We start from the raw sequence: 14231 nt of genomic DNA, 5'->3' as shown, positions 1-14231 counted from the left end.
CTATGTATTTTTTGCCGCGCTGGGTCTTCGTTGCTGCGTGTGAGCTTTCTCTCTGCGGTGCTCGGGCTTCTCACTGTGGCGTCTCTGGTTGTGCAGCGTGGGCTCTAGGTGCGGGCTCATTGGTTGTGATGCACAGGCTTAGCTGCCCCTAGGCATGTGGAATCCTTCTAGATCAGGGATCAGACCGGTGTCCCTTGCATTGCACGGTGATTCTCAACCTCGGGACTACCAGGGAGGCAAGCCCCTAAAAAGGAACATCTTTCTAAATGATGTTAGACATCTGTCCTCTTTCCAACCTATCTTAATATTTTGGATGAGTTATATTTGAACTCAAGGAAAAGAGTGGCTCCATTAATCATCAGGGAGCAGGAGAATGTCCTTTCATGTGTGGTAATGTAGTTTTGGGGCAGCATGCAGTGGTTGGCTGAACAGAAGCAACCAACTGTGAGCGCTAACTGTTTGCTTCCACTTACTCACCGCCGTACTTTGCGTCTGGGCTCTTTCTCCCTTCAGTACTTTCCCTGACTTTGAAGTATAAGCCCCAATAAAACGTTTGAAATCCGCTGACAGTTTAAAGTACTAGGAGAGAAGTTTGATTCTGATGCTGTTTGCTCATCTCTATTATTTTTTTCAGTTGATTCATAGATTTGTTACTAGTTTAGCAAAACAGTACAGGCTTAATACTTGGGTTGTTTTGGATGAGAGCCACATGCCTAGAATTTTCCTCTTTCCCATTTTTAAAAAATTTAATATGAAAACAGTGGATTTGTAATTTAGAGCTGCTGCTGCTGCTGCTGCTAAGTCGCGTCAGTCGTGTCCGACTCTGTGCAACCCCATAGACGGCAGCCCACCAGGCTTCCCCGTCCCTGGGATTCTCCAGGCAAGAGCACCGGAATGGGTTGCCGTTTCCTTCTCCAATGCATGAAAGTGAAAAGTGAAAGGGAAGTCGCTCAGTCGTGTCCGACTCTTAGCGATCCCATGGACTGCAGCCCACCAGGCTCCTCCGTCCATGGGATTTTGCAGGCAAGAGTACTGGAGTGGGGTGCCATTTCCTTCTCCAATGCATGAAAGTGAAAACTCAAAGTGAAGTCGTTCAGTCGTGTCCTACTCTAGCGACCCCATGGACTGCAGCCTACCAGGCTCCTCTGTATGTGGGATTTTCCAGGCAAAAGTACTGGAGTGGGGTGCCATTGCTTCTCCGAATTTAGAGCTAGAGGAGAACAAATGAATTGCCTACCAATCAGTAATGTTATTTTCCTTAAAGTTGATGTTCTTAAAAACAAATAATATCTAATTTCCAACAGTTGTTTCATTTAATGAAAATATATCTTGGAAAAAGTTTTGGCATTGTTTTATAAATGATGTGAAGGAAAATTTTATTATTTTTTTGTTGATGGTGGTTGTGGCTATTTTTTTAATTGGAATACAGTTGATTTACAATGTTGTGTTACTTTCTGCTATGAATTAAGTTACACATATGTATATTTCCTAGAGAAGGGCAAGGCAACCCACTCCATTATTTTGGCCTGGAGAATCCGATGGACCAGATGATCCTGGCAGGCTACAGTCCATGGGGTCACAAAGAGTCGGATACAACTGAAGCGACTTGAATACTCAGCACACGTACATAGATATTTTCACTCTTTTTGTGTTATTTTTTATTTTTTTTCCTCCTTTTTTCTTCTCAAAAAATTTACACTTACAAAAGTGTTCTAAGAATAGTATTACAATGAACATCCATATGCCTGTCATACTGATTCACCACCTGTAAATGTTTTGCCTCTTTCTCCACCATCTGTATCTGTATTTCTCTCTTTTTATTTTGGCTGAACCTTTTACGAATTGTAGGTCTCATGACACTTCACTCTTAAATACTTCATTCCTGTTTCCTAAGAACAAAGATATTTTCCATGGTGACTCAGTGTAACTCTCACATCCAGTAGATTTCACATTAATATAGATTATTCTCTCAACTCACTCTAGTGAAGGATCCTGATTTTAAATATTCAGCCTGTTGCAAACCAGTACTTTCCTAAAACACAAAAAAGGAATTATTAGAAAAGTATGTTAAAAGGATACAAAATGCAAGCTCACACTTTTAACAATGAGATTTAACATGCAGATATAAAGTTACATTTCAGTATATACAATCAAAATGAACATAAATAAGAAAAGGAAAAGAGTTATACAGCTGTACTTTTTTTTTTTTTCCCTTGGCTGTACCCCCAAAAAACTTGTGAGATCTCAGTTCCTGGACAAGGGGTTGAAACCCCGACCTCAGTGCCAAAAGTGCTGAGTCCTAACCGCTGGACCCCCAGGGAATTCCCAGTAACTCTACATATTGGTCATTGAAAATGTGAGTGTAAGTGATTGATGAAAGGAATCCACTTTAATTATATAATTGAAACAAGAAACTAAGAGTAGAGTATCAGTTCTTAATACTTAACATCTAGACACATACTTTGAAAAAGTACTGTTTATATTAATTTTTGCAGTTTTTAATATGTCAGAATAGCTTATTTCTCGTTAATTATCTAGTCTAAGTGGGATTGGTGACAGCCCTACTCCTAGAGGATAATGTATTTGTAAATTACTGTTTCTGTGTTGGTGTTCTTCCTTGGCTTCTTTTTAATTTTTTAAAAAATAATATTCATCATAAAGAAATCCATCTCAAATGGCTGTATTGTATCTTTTAAATTTATTATTTTTTTTAATTTAATTTTTTAACTTTACAATATTGTATTGGTTACATTTATTTTTCTAATAATTTCTTTTGATTGTGTTTTACAATAATACTGTTCTGCAACAGGTTGAAAATTTTATGTCAAAGTCCTTCACTGCAGATAGTTTAAATAATAATCTGCAATAATGTAAAGTTAATGGAGATGGACGTGTGGATTTTAAGGCAGTCTCATTAAGTTCAGGATTTTCATTTTTACTTTTTTCAAATGAAGTCATTAATAACTTTTTTTCTTGCAGTTTTATTGAGGAAATAATTGATATACAGCACTATATAAGTTTAAGGCATAGAGAGTAATGATTTGATTTAGTAATCATGAAATGATTAGTAATAACTGTGTTTTCCGATTTCATCTTCCATGCTTCATCAGTAGTCAGTTCCAGTCATTTATCCTGTCAAGTTATAATTAAATTTTTTTATAATTAAATTTAAGTTATATTTCAATGGGATAAAGGAATTCTGGATGCATGAATTCTCTATGTGTGGATTTCTTTTTTATGGAAAGTATAATTCAAAATATTCTATCAAACATGTTAATTTGTAGGGACTGTTCTTCAGGCTTTTATTTTTCACTTTTGCTCTTATTATTTATTTGCTTCTGAAAAATATGTTCAGTCTCATCCCTGTATGAAAGTACTAAGATTGTTGAAAACACCAAACTGGGAATTCCCTAATGATCAAATGATTAGGACTCTGTGTTTTCATGGCTGAGGGCCCAGGTTCAATTCCTGGTCAAGAAACTTAAGATCCTTCAAGGTTCCTGCCACAACCCCCCAACCCTCAAAAAAAACAAAACAAAGCCTAAAAAAAACAAAGCAGACAGATAAGCATGTTTTACTATTTAATTGAGATCTTTAGAACTGGGGACCATATGTTTATTGTTTCTCTTTTAGAAGCACTAAATTTTTTCTGTAGTTCATTCTTACGGCACTTTCTTCATAACCATTGTACCTCAGCATATATAATATATCCACATTTATGATCAGCTTTCAGTTTATCAAATATAGTCTTTTAAATTTAATGCATTAGCTTTACATGATTCACAGGTTTTCCTACTGTGCTCAGAATAGTGGGGTTTTTTGTTTTGTATTAAGATTTTTCTCAGCGAAGGAAGCAGTGTGTTGATTTATGTTCTAGCACAGTCCCCTTAATCTAAACTGTTTCCCTGTCCTGCAGCTGTGTCATTGGAACTTATTCTTGCAAACACACTTTGAATCTCATCTGTTGTCATGTGATCCTACTTTTATTATACAGATCACTGTCAGTTAATGTTTGTTAACAAGAAACTGATTTTAAAAAAAGACTTTTTAATATCACCCTCATGTTTAAATCACAAATATTAAAATAATTTTCATATCAGCAGTAATTTGTCATTCTTCAAATTGCATTGAAGAAACACTTTGCTAACTTTGTCATAGTTTATCATAAGCTAGATCCCAAATACCTCAAGCCATGGTGTCATTGGAAAGTTAAACTGAACTACCTTCTTTGTCACGGATTCACCAAGATTTCCAAGCAAACATCATTGATATGGTCTTTTACTAATGTCCTGGAAATGGTTTATTCTGTTTTGTTTAGCAACAGAAAGTACTTCTTTCCCTTTTGGCCACAATGCTAATGAATGGAATTTTGTATCTGTTTCTATTGACTTTTGAATTTAGTAGTGTTTCTTCCAAATAATTCTTTTGATTTTGAGTTTATTTCTTCATGTTTTATATGTAAATGCTGCAGAAGTTTTTGTGAATTTGTTGCTTTACTAGCTAAAACATGTCTGCAAAGAACTCACCGTGGTTTTAGCCCTGTATGATCAAAAACCAAGCCCAGTGTGTGAGGGCTCATGGAGTAAAATCAGCTTCCCCTCAGTTGCCCTTCATTTCTTTGAAGTCACTTCTGTTATCATCACGTGGTTTATTACTTCTGCTGCATTCAGAAAAGATATTTTTAAAAAAAGAGTTTTTTTTTTTTACAGAGACATACAGTGTGGGGATTTTTTTGCCATCAGCAAATTAGGATTAAAAAATAATAACAGTTTTACTTTCTTAGTTATTAAAAAATGAATTTTAAAGTCACATGATTAAAAATTAAAATGATTATAAAAATAACAATTTGTAAAGAGAAATGCTTACATTTTATCACATTTTGGGGTTTTAATTGGGAAAATAACCCTAAACTTTCTCACTGTAGTATGGTCTAACTGCACATGACTAATACAGTAATATCACATGTGAGTACTTTGCAATAATTGGTATATGTTCTGTTTAAGGCTGTGAGTTCATCATTCATATCTTGAGTATTGTGACACTATCAAATTTCTAGGCGACTTTTTAAATACTCAAAATTTTTGTACCTATCTTTTGTTAGGTAGTTTGCAGCTCACGTTTTTGGTAGCTGTATGTACAATTCTAGTCAGATCTTTGCATAGTTATTCCAAATGTTCTTAATACCTGTATTTCTTGCCCAGTCCCAAATCCAGTCCAGGATTACCCTCTGCATTTAGTGTTAAGAGCCCATCTGTGTGGCAGGATGTCTCTCAGTTTCGGTGGGTGCATTGTTACCGCATGGTTAGCTTCATGTTAATCACTTTAGACAAAAATACTACACTGATGATGGTTTATCCTCCTCAGCGCATCATATCATTACCACCCAGCACTGGTGCTGATGAGTTAGACCGCTTAGGTGATATCTGTAGGGATTCTCCATTACAGAGATAGTCTTTTCCCTCATAATCCTTTTTGAAAGTGAAAGTGAAGTCGCTCAGTCACTTCCGACTCTTTGCGACCCTGTGGAACTGTAGCCCACCAGGCTCCTCCGTCCATGGGATTCTCCGGACAAGAATACTGGAGTGGGTTGCCATTTCCTTCTCCAGGGGATCTTCCCGACCCAGGGATCGAACCTAGGTCTCCCACATTGCAGGCAGACGCTTTAACCTCTGAGCCACCAGGGAAGCCATAATCCTTTTTGGGATCCATTAAATAAATCTTGATGTGAATTAAGAATGTATTTTGCTGCCAGAAATCCACTGGGAACTATTGAGTTGTCCAGCAGAGGGTAGTAGAACACTGATGGTGAGCCTCTAAAGTTTGGAAGTCCTACAAAAAATACAGAAAATTTAATATATCATTAGGAATATAGGTTTTAAATTTTTGGAAATCTTTCTTGGCTTGCATTGTTTCCCACGTGTCATACAGGATATCTGAGAAAGATTTATTATAACTCTACCATTGACTTGACAGAGTAAGAAAAGCTGGTGAATAACTGTTGTTATGAAAAATCATTAAATTTCCTAATCAAATTAAATTTTGTGGATTTATTAATACTTATAAATATAATTGACACAAATTTTCTTAAAAAAATTTTTTTTCCCCTATTTCATTTTTTAAGCAAATGCATCATGATTTTAAATACTGGATGAGTATCCAGGGAGCCTGCTGTTTCTGTCATTTATCAGAAGAGGGCAGCCCAGTGTTTATCAAAGAAACAAATATGAATAAGGAAACAGTTTTTTTTCCCAATAAATATACATACTCACATATATATATATTTTATATTAAAGGTAGTATATATGCTTATTTGTTTAAACATATATATTGCAGAGACATATAACATGCTAAGGGAAAGTTCTCTGGAATTTTTTCCTCCTAAACAAAAATTCTGATAATAATTGGCATGTTGGCAGCATTTTTTTAAACTTAAAGTATTTATAGTTAAATTTATGTATTATAAAGAACATTATGTAAGAATTTGGAGGGCCTGAATTTTAATTGATGCAAACTTGGTAAATGGATTTGAGCATATCTTTTAATCTCCTGATGTCATTATTCTGCTCTTTCTGTCTTTGTATCAATTAAGAGCATTACTACATCTTAGAAAAATGTGAGAAAGAGCTATAATGACTGGGAAGAATTTATAAGTATAAGCATAAGGTAGTGTTAGCAAAGATTAGTGTTTAGTTTTTTCCTAATATGTTTTAAATGCTAAATTTTGAGTTTTTACCATTTTGTTTCAGTTTTTCTCCACTTGAAAAATGTGTAGCTTATTAACACTGGGAATGAGGAAAAATAGTGATTTTTTTTACCCTTCCTTATCATATAACCAGCTGAGCCAGTTACCTCAGACTTTCCTAAATGATTCACCTTTTGGAAGAGGCCAGTCATGGAAAGTTTCTGCTAAATAAAGACTTTTCAGGAAGTTCTGATTAAGTGAAAATGAAGTTAAGATGGAATTTCTGCTGATAGCACTTGAATTAGCTGTTGGTATTGGTGGGCCTTTTCCTGACAGGGATCCCTCTTGTATATTAGAAGTGGTCTATAATTTAACTATTCTCTTACTTGAAGATATTTTGATAGCTCCCCCCACCCTTCTTTTTTTTTTCTGGCTGCCCCCATGGATCGCGGGCTCTTAGTTTCTTGAACAGGAACTGACCTCAGGCCTTGACAGTGAGAGCACTGAATCCTAACCCCTGGGCCTCCAGGGGATTCTGCAAACCTCTTCTCATTGCTTCTTAAAACTGGAGTTCTTCTAGACATAGCCTCAGTGTACAGTAGTCTGCTTGTTATTCCTTTGTGTCCTTTACCAGAGTCCCTGAGAAATATTCCAGTTTATAGAACTTTTTTCCCTAGTGAATATGAATAAGACTTTGACAGTAATAAATTTATAGAGATACTTTTTCCTTATACTTTTTTCCCCACAGCTTATCCTTTTTTCTTTGCTTGCTTTATGGCACTTACCATATATCACATTTTGTTATGACGTGTTTTCATGATTGGCTATCCCAATGGACTGTGAGCCAGTCAAGGCAGAGACCATGTTACATCTTTTTCTGTCTCACATGTAACACAGGGCCTGCATCTAGGTTGCTTTTTTAGATAATGTCCACTCAGTTGTCTTAAATTGCTGGCAGAAACATATTGTTCATATTGTGGTAAAATAAGAAAACAAAGCATACTTTGCATAAAGGCTTCTTTTACTTTCCCTGTAATTTGGGGGCACATGATTTGTATCTTCTCTCATCACTAGCCTGCTGAACTTTCATAATGCTGTGCCTTGATGTGGAACTTTTTACATTGTGGGGTCATGAGAGTTCCCTGGCAGCCTAGTGGTTAGGATGTGAGGCTGTCCCTGCTGTGTCCTGCATTCAATCTCTGGACGGGGAACAGAGATCCTGTAAGGTGCCTGGTGCAGTCAAAATATTTATTTTAAATAAAGAAATAAAGTGAATTGCTGGGTCAGCTGTTCTTTGGAGCAGCCATTTTATGGAAACTCATCCTTCTAGGAAATTTTCCTTTTTGTTGATAACCTCCCATGTTTTCTCTTATTCTGAAATTGCTGTCGGTTAAATTGATGTAATAGTAAGGCTAGACTTGGCTCTGCTGGGGTGACAAATAAACCCAGGACGTCAGTAGCATAACACACGTTTGTTTCTTACTGGTGCGAAGTCCAGGACAGGTGAGGCAGCGGCTCCATCTAATGACACATGCATGTGAACACATAGGAAACACGTAACATTTGGGGTTGTTGTGGCATGGGAAATCTGAGGAAATACATTTTCATTTAATTTGTCTGTTTTGAGAATGAGTCTTGAAACTTCAGCCCTGCCCTTTGAATCTAGAACTTTGGTGGTTTCTCATCTTTCTGCCAAGTAATGGATTCTGCTGGATTGGTTGGGGTCAGTAGCCTGTGGCACCCAGTGGAGAAGGGAATCTGGGACCTAGGTGCTCCTGATACAGACATTCAGATGGTTTTAACCGCACTCCTCTCTTCCACCTTCAAAGGTTCCTGGTATCTCAATTTCCTGAACCTTTGTAGGAGATATGGTGTGTTTATTGGCCATTCCACATGGCTGCAGCTTGAGAGAGCAGAGCACACACCTCGGTCACCTGCTGACTTGTCTGTTTGCTTTCTACCTTCAAAAGTTTGATTGATATCTTTCTCTTATTATTCCTGTTCTTATCACTGTGTAGTTCTGCTTTTGTAAATTTATTACCACTATTTGGCAGGGTTTTGGTAGAAAGTAGAGCATGTGTTCAGACCACCATTTCCAAGTGAAAGATTCCACTTCTCTTAATGAACCATCTTAGGTCTCCCCAGATTCTGCCCAGGGCAAGGAGATTTAAAGCAACCTTCCAGGCCAGTATTCTTAGACTCTGCAACTCTCAGGTTTGGACATAAGTTTATTTTGTTGTTTTTTTTTTTTCTATTACAGTGTAAGGAATCACACCAAAACTTAGCCACTTAAGACCATTGTTTTATTATAATTTCTCTTAATTATGGGGTGGCTGGGCTCAGCTAGATGGTTCTCGTGCAGAGCCTGTCTTGCAGTTGTACTTAGTGGCTGGGTCTGGGACCATCTTGATAGCTTATTTACTTCCTTGTCTGGTGTCTGGGCCAGGAAGACTCAAACACTTGGGGTCTGGAACGGCTCCTTAGATCTCTCTCTCCCTGTGGTATTCGCATGTGTTCTTTCCAGCATGGTAGCTTCAAGGCAGACAGACTTTTTATGTGGTGACGTGGGGTTTTAGAGGTGTGTTCCGAGAGACAGCCACCTGGAAGCTCTATCACTTTTCTCAGCAAGTCTTAGAAGAGCCCTTTCCCCTGAACCTCGTGAGCTGACGCAGCCACAAAGGCCCACTTGGTTTCAAGTGGGGTGACATACTTTTCATTGGGGTAGTGTCAGTTTCTGGACCACATGGGAGCTGGGAAATTTATGGCAACCGTATTTGGAAAGTAGAGTTAAAAGATTCTCTCTAGCATTGCTACTTAATCTCTAGATGAGAAAAAGTAACTTAGCTCCTTAGATATCCATGTTCTTACTCATGAATTGTAAATGTGTTAGCTGTTGGTACAGGAATGCTACTGACCATTCCCCTCAAAAGTGGTATACAATAATACCCATTTATTTGTTACACATGTGTTTCTAGATATCTGGAGTTCAGTTCATCTAGGCTGGTGTCCAAGCTGCTGGTTGGGTTGAGACTTTTGCAGCGTGTGTTTTTCCACTGTCTTAGACCAGCAGCTCCTTGAGGCATATTCTTATGGCTAAAGGGAGGAATTCAAGGGACAAGTGAAAAAGCACAAATACGTTTAAAGCTTCTTTTCCTGTCAAATCAGTTAACATCTCATTGACCACTGAAGTCATATATCCAAGCTCATCATCTGTGGGGGTTGGGGAATATCTTCTTGGTCAACAGGGAAGGAGTGTTTATTTGGGGAATGATGGTCTAATCTATCATATAGATTCTCCCTCTGTTTTTGACTTTGATGTATTATGGAGAGATTTTCTTAGGACAGCAGTTGTTCAGTTGCTAAATTGAGTCTGATTCTTTTAGACCTCATGGACTACAGCACTCCATGCTTCTCTGTCCCCCACTATCTCCTGGAGTTTGCTCGTATTCATGTCCATTGAGTCGGTGATGCTATTTAAATATCTCATCCTCTGTTGCCCAATTTTCCTCCTGCCTTCAGTCTTTTCCAGCATCAGGGTCTTTTCCAGTGAGTCAGCTCTTTGCATCAGGTGGCTAAAGTTTTGGAGGTTCAGCATCAGTCCTTCCAGTGAATATTCATGGTTGACTTCCTTTTGGATAAACTGGTTTGATCTCCTTCCAGTCCAAGGGACTCTCCAAGAGTCTTCTCCAGTATCACAGTTCGAAAGCAGCAGTTCTTTGGCGCTTAGCCTTCTTAATGGACCAATTCTCACATCCCTACATGACTGTTGGGAAAACCATATCCCTTCACTTATATGGATCTTTGTTGGCACAATGATGGCTCTGCTTTTTAATATGTTGTCAAGGTTTGTTATAGCTTTCTTTCCAAGAAGCAAGCATCTTTTAATTTCATGGCTGCAGTCACCATCTGCAGTGATTTTTGGAGCCCAAGAAGATAAAATCTGTCATTGCTTCCACTTTTTCCCTTTCCATTTGCCATGAAGGTATTGGACGAGATACCATGATCTTACTTTTCTTAATGTTGAGTTTCAAGCCAGCTTTTTCACTGTACTCTTTCATCCTCATCAAGAGCCTCTTTAGTTCCTCTTCATTTTCCCCATTAGGATGGTATCATCTGCATAACTAAGGTTGTTGATATTTCTCCCAGCAATCTTGATTTTCACTTGTGATTCATCCAGCCTGGCATTTCACATGGTGAAACGTGAATTTCACATTTCCCTGGTGGCTCAGACGGTAAAAGGTCCACCTCCAATGTGGGAGACCTGGGTTTGATCCCTGGTTTGGGAAGATCCCCTGGAGGAGGGCATGGCAGCCCAGTCTAATATTCTTGCCTCGAGAATTCCCATGGATAGAGTAGCCTGGCGGGCAACATGGGTTGCAAAGAGTCAGACACGACTGAGCAACTGAGCACACATACAGACTCTGCATATAAGTTAAATAAGCAGGATGACAGTATACAGTCTTGATGTACTCCTTTCCCAGTTTTGAACCAATCCGTTGTTCCATGTTCTAACTGTTGCTTCTTGACCTGCGTACAGGTTTCTCAGGAGACAGGTAAGGTGATCTGGTATTCCCATCTAATAATTTTCCACAGTTTGTTGTGATCCACACAGTTGCAGGATGTGAGATCTTTTAGCTGTGGCACGTGGGATCCAGTTCCCTGCCCAGGGATCAATGTTCAGCCCCCTGCATTGAGAGCATGGAGCCCTAGCCACTGGACCACCAGGGAAGCCCCAAAGGTTCTTAAATGTAAAACTCTCATTTTGTGTTACCTGTGATGGTGAAATAGTACCGGGTGCAGGAGTGAGATAGTTCTTAATATGAAAATTTGGTTCTAGTCCCAAGAAGCCTAGAAGGAAAAAGAAAAGATAAGGACTTCTGTTCTTTGCAAATCTGGAATATAGGGTTTGTCTGTCATTATTGTGAATGACCTGTTTGAACACTCAGAATAACACCATAATCTTGGACCCTCCAACAGACGGATTGCAGTTAAACAAAATTCCTCAGACGTTTTGGGAACCCCAAGGCAGACATAAGGCATTTCCCCTCTTTATCTGAAATTTCTGGCATCAAATTCATATATTCATTTGATCCTTTAGGAGTCAGTTTTATTGAGGGCAGTTTTCTCAGATTTGAAATTGGACAGGGTTCTCAATCGGGTAACTTTCTTTCACTCCTAAATCACTATGTAGCTAGTTTTAAGGAATTTTGTTTCATCTTTGGGTTGTTTTAGGTACAGAACAGGAGCCTTCTTTAGAGTATCCCAATTGTTTATACTGTTGCTTTTCTCCTGAAATAATGCCAGTGTGTTTCTCCCAGTTACTCCACGTCCCTGTTCCCACTTTGACTTAAGCGTGAGCACTAATGTGCACGTGAGGTGCAGTGGGAGAGCCCTTCAGTCTTCACCTTGGTGATCTCACGTGGGCTCTGATTCAGGGTGACGGTCATGTGACAGAAGTAATGGAGGGGGTTTGAGAGACAGCAGACTTCCATCTGCTGCTCTTTCCTTTTTTGAATTAATAAGGGCTAATGTCTGTCTAGAACTGTTGAAGTAAATTTTAACCATAACGCTCAGCAGCCAGAGTTTACAGAAAGCCCAGTAATTTTTTCCTTGGTTCTTTATGCCTTTTTTATTAGATTTTGTTTCTCTCCTTTTCTTCCACTTGTAAACTTGGTGTCTTCCCTTGGTACAGGGTGATTAAGGAAGTGGATGCCACATCTAAAGAAGCCAAATCCTTCTTCAAGCAAAATGAGAAGGAAAAACCCCAGTCTAACGTCCCTCCAGCAGTGCCATCACTTCCTGCCGGGTCAGGGTGAGTAGTCTAGTCTCAAGCCGAGACGCACCTGGCACGTTGGAGAAGCTGTTTTCACAACAAGGGCGCCTTGCCTGTAGCTCTCGTGGCTGCTTTCCTGAGAGCAGGAATTCTGCTGCTCTTCTGTCTTTGCTGAAATACCTGCCAAAATGGAGGATGCAGAGAACAATACTTGCAGAATGGAGGATGCAGGCTTCTTGTTTGATTCTGAGCAAAGTCCTGGTTTACAGTGTTGGCCACAGAGGTGAACATATAGTAGACTTCACACTTAAAAAAATGATTTTTGAATGTAAATGTCAGCAGTTCATCATAACATGTAATAAAGATTTGAGTTGAATACTTCCTTCCTAAGGATCTCCTAGGAACAAAAAAAGGTCAAGGCTGACTTACAAATAATTTTATTAGCACATTGTCAAAAACTTAACAGTTTTTCTCCCTTCATGGTTTCCATAGTACATGAGTTATTTTGAGCTGAAGACTAGAATTCTTTCCTTGGAAGAAGGAAAAATTTCTTTCTTCTTAATCTGCGTGTAAGAAGTAAAGGTGACAGTTAAGTGGGAGTCAGGGCACTCGCCTCGAGAGCGGCGAACATGGGCCACTCACTCCCGTCACAGCGCTGACCACCTTGACTCCCGAGCAGAGCTCGCTCTCTTCTTGAGAGAAGCTGTCACCTATAGTTGACTTGCTGACCTTTCAGTTTTTGCTTCATCCTTTCCCCTAAAACGGTGAAGTTTTGTTTTCTGCTTTTTTTTTTTCCTGAGAGCTGAGATAAAAATAGGAGGCTCTAAGCTAAAACAACATGCTTTTAGCTTTCTAGTTATTATATTGTCTGAGAGGGGTTCTCTGCAGACCAGTGGCTTTCAGACTTTATTGACTGCCACTCACACTAAGAAATACATCTTACGTTATGACTTAAGTGAAGTGAAAGTTGCTTAGTCGTGTCCGACTCTTTGCAACCCCATGGACTGTAGCCTGCCAGGTTCCTCTGTCCATGGAATTTTCTAGGCCAGATTACTGGAGTGGAATTCTCTTCTACTTTCCCTTCTCCAGGGAATCTTCCCAACCCCGGTATCGAACCCAGGTCTCCCTCATTGCAGGCAGGTTCTTTACTGTCTGAGCCACCAGGGAAGCCCTACATTATGACTTAGTCTACCCATAAATATAGATATGTATGGTGACTTCTATTTTATGTCTATTATTATGTAATTATTTTGTGTAGTATATGTCTTTTGGAAGAATGTTATGACCCATTCAATCAATTTCACAATCTCTTACAACCTGTATTTAACTAATACTGCTCTAGACTACATAATAGAATTAGCATTCTGCAGGCTTATCTCTGGGTCAACAGGCTTGTATCTGGTATTATTAAACAATGCCTCTTGCATTTATTGAAAGTGTTACTGTGAATGTTACTGTGGATTAAGTGCTGGATAGAAATAAAGTCAGAGTTTCTTCTGCCTTAGATTTCTAGCATAGTTAGTTTCAAGTAGCATAATTTTTATTTCTAGCTTCCTTGGGTGTTTCTTAAAATAGAGATTCTACTTGGAAACAGTGTGTTTCAGAAAATACGGTTACCATAGTTCTAAAGATAACCGGAGGAGGGAGAAGGGGCATCTTGGCAAGGTCAGCTTGTTTAAGTCAGAGTCAGTCATGAAAATCTCACTGTATTCTGTATTCATGCCATGCTTTCTTAGAAAGAGCTACTAACCTTTCAAAGATAAGAAATCTGCTATG

At 38.7% G+C, this 14231-nt stretch overlaps 1 protein-coding gene across 1 annotated transcript in view; it reads left to right on the top strand.

Moving 5' to 3' along the window:
• The window catches only part of CFDP1 (craniofacial development protein 1), a 104363-nt gene that overhangs the window by 7232 nt on the left and 82900 nt on the right, over nucleotides 1-14231 (top strand). The window contains exon 5 of the mRNA XM_019979626.2: nucleotides 12375-12494. Within this exon, the coding sequence (XP_019835185.2) occupies nucleotides 12375-12494 (120 nt within the window). The remainder of the gene's footprint in view (nucleotides 1-12374; nucleotides 12495-14231) is intronic.

The sequence above is a fragment of the Bos indicus genome, chromosome 18 (genome assembly GCF_029378745.1).
Source record: "Bos indicus isolate NIAB-ARS_2022 breed Sahiwal x Tharparkar chromosome 18, NIAB-ARS_B.indTharparkar_mat_pri_1.0, whole genome shotgun sequence".
Taxonomy (NCBI): Eukaryota; Metazoa; Chordata; class Mammalia; order Artiodactyla; family Bovidae; genus Bos; species Bos indicus.
This window is presented reverse-complemented; position numbering and strand designations above follow the sequence as displayed.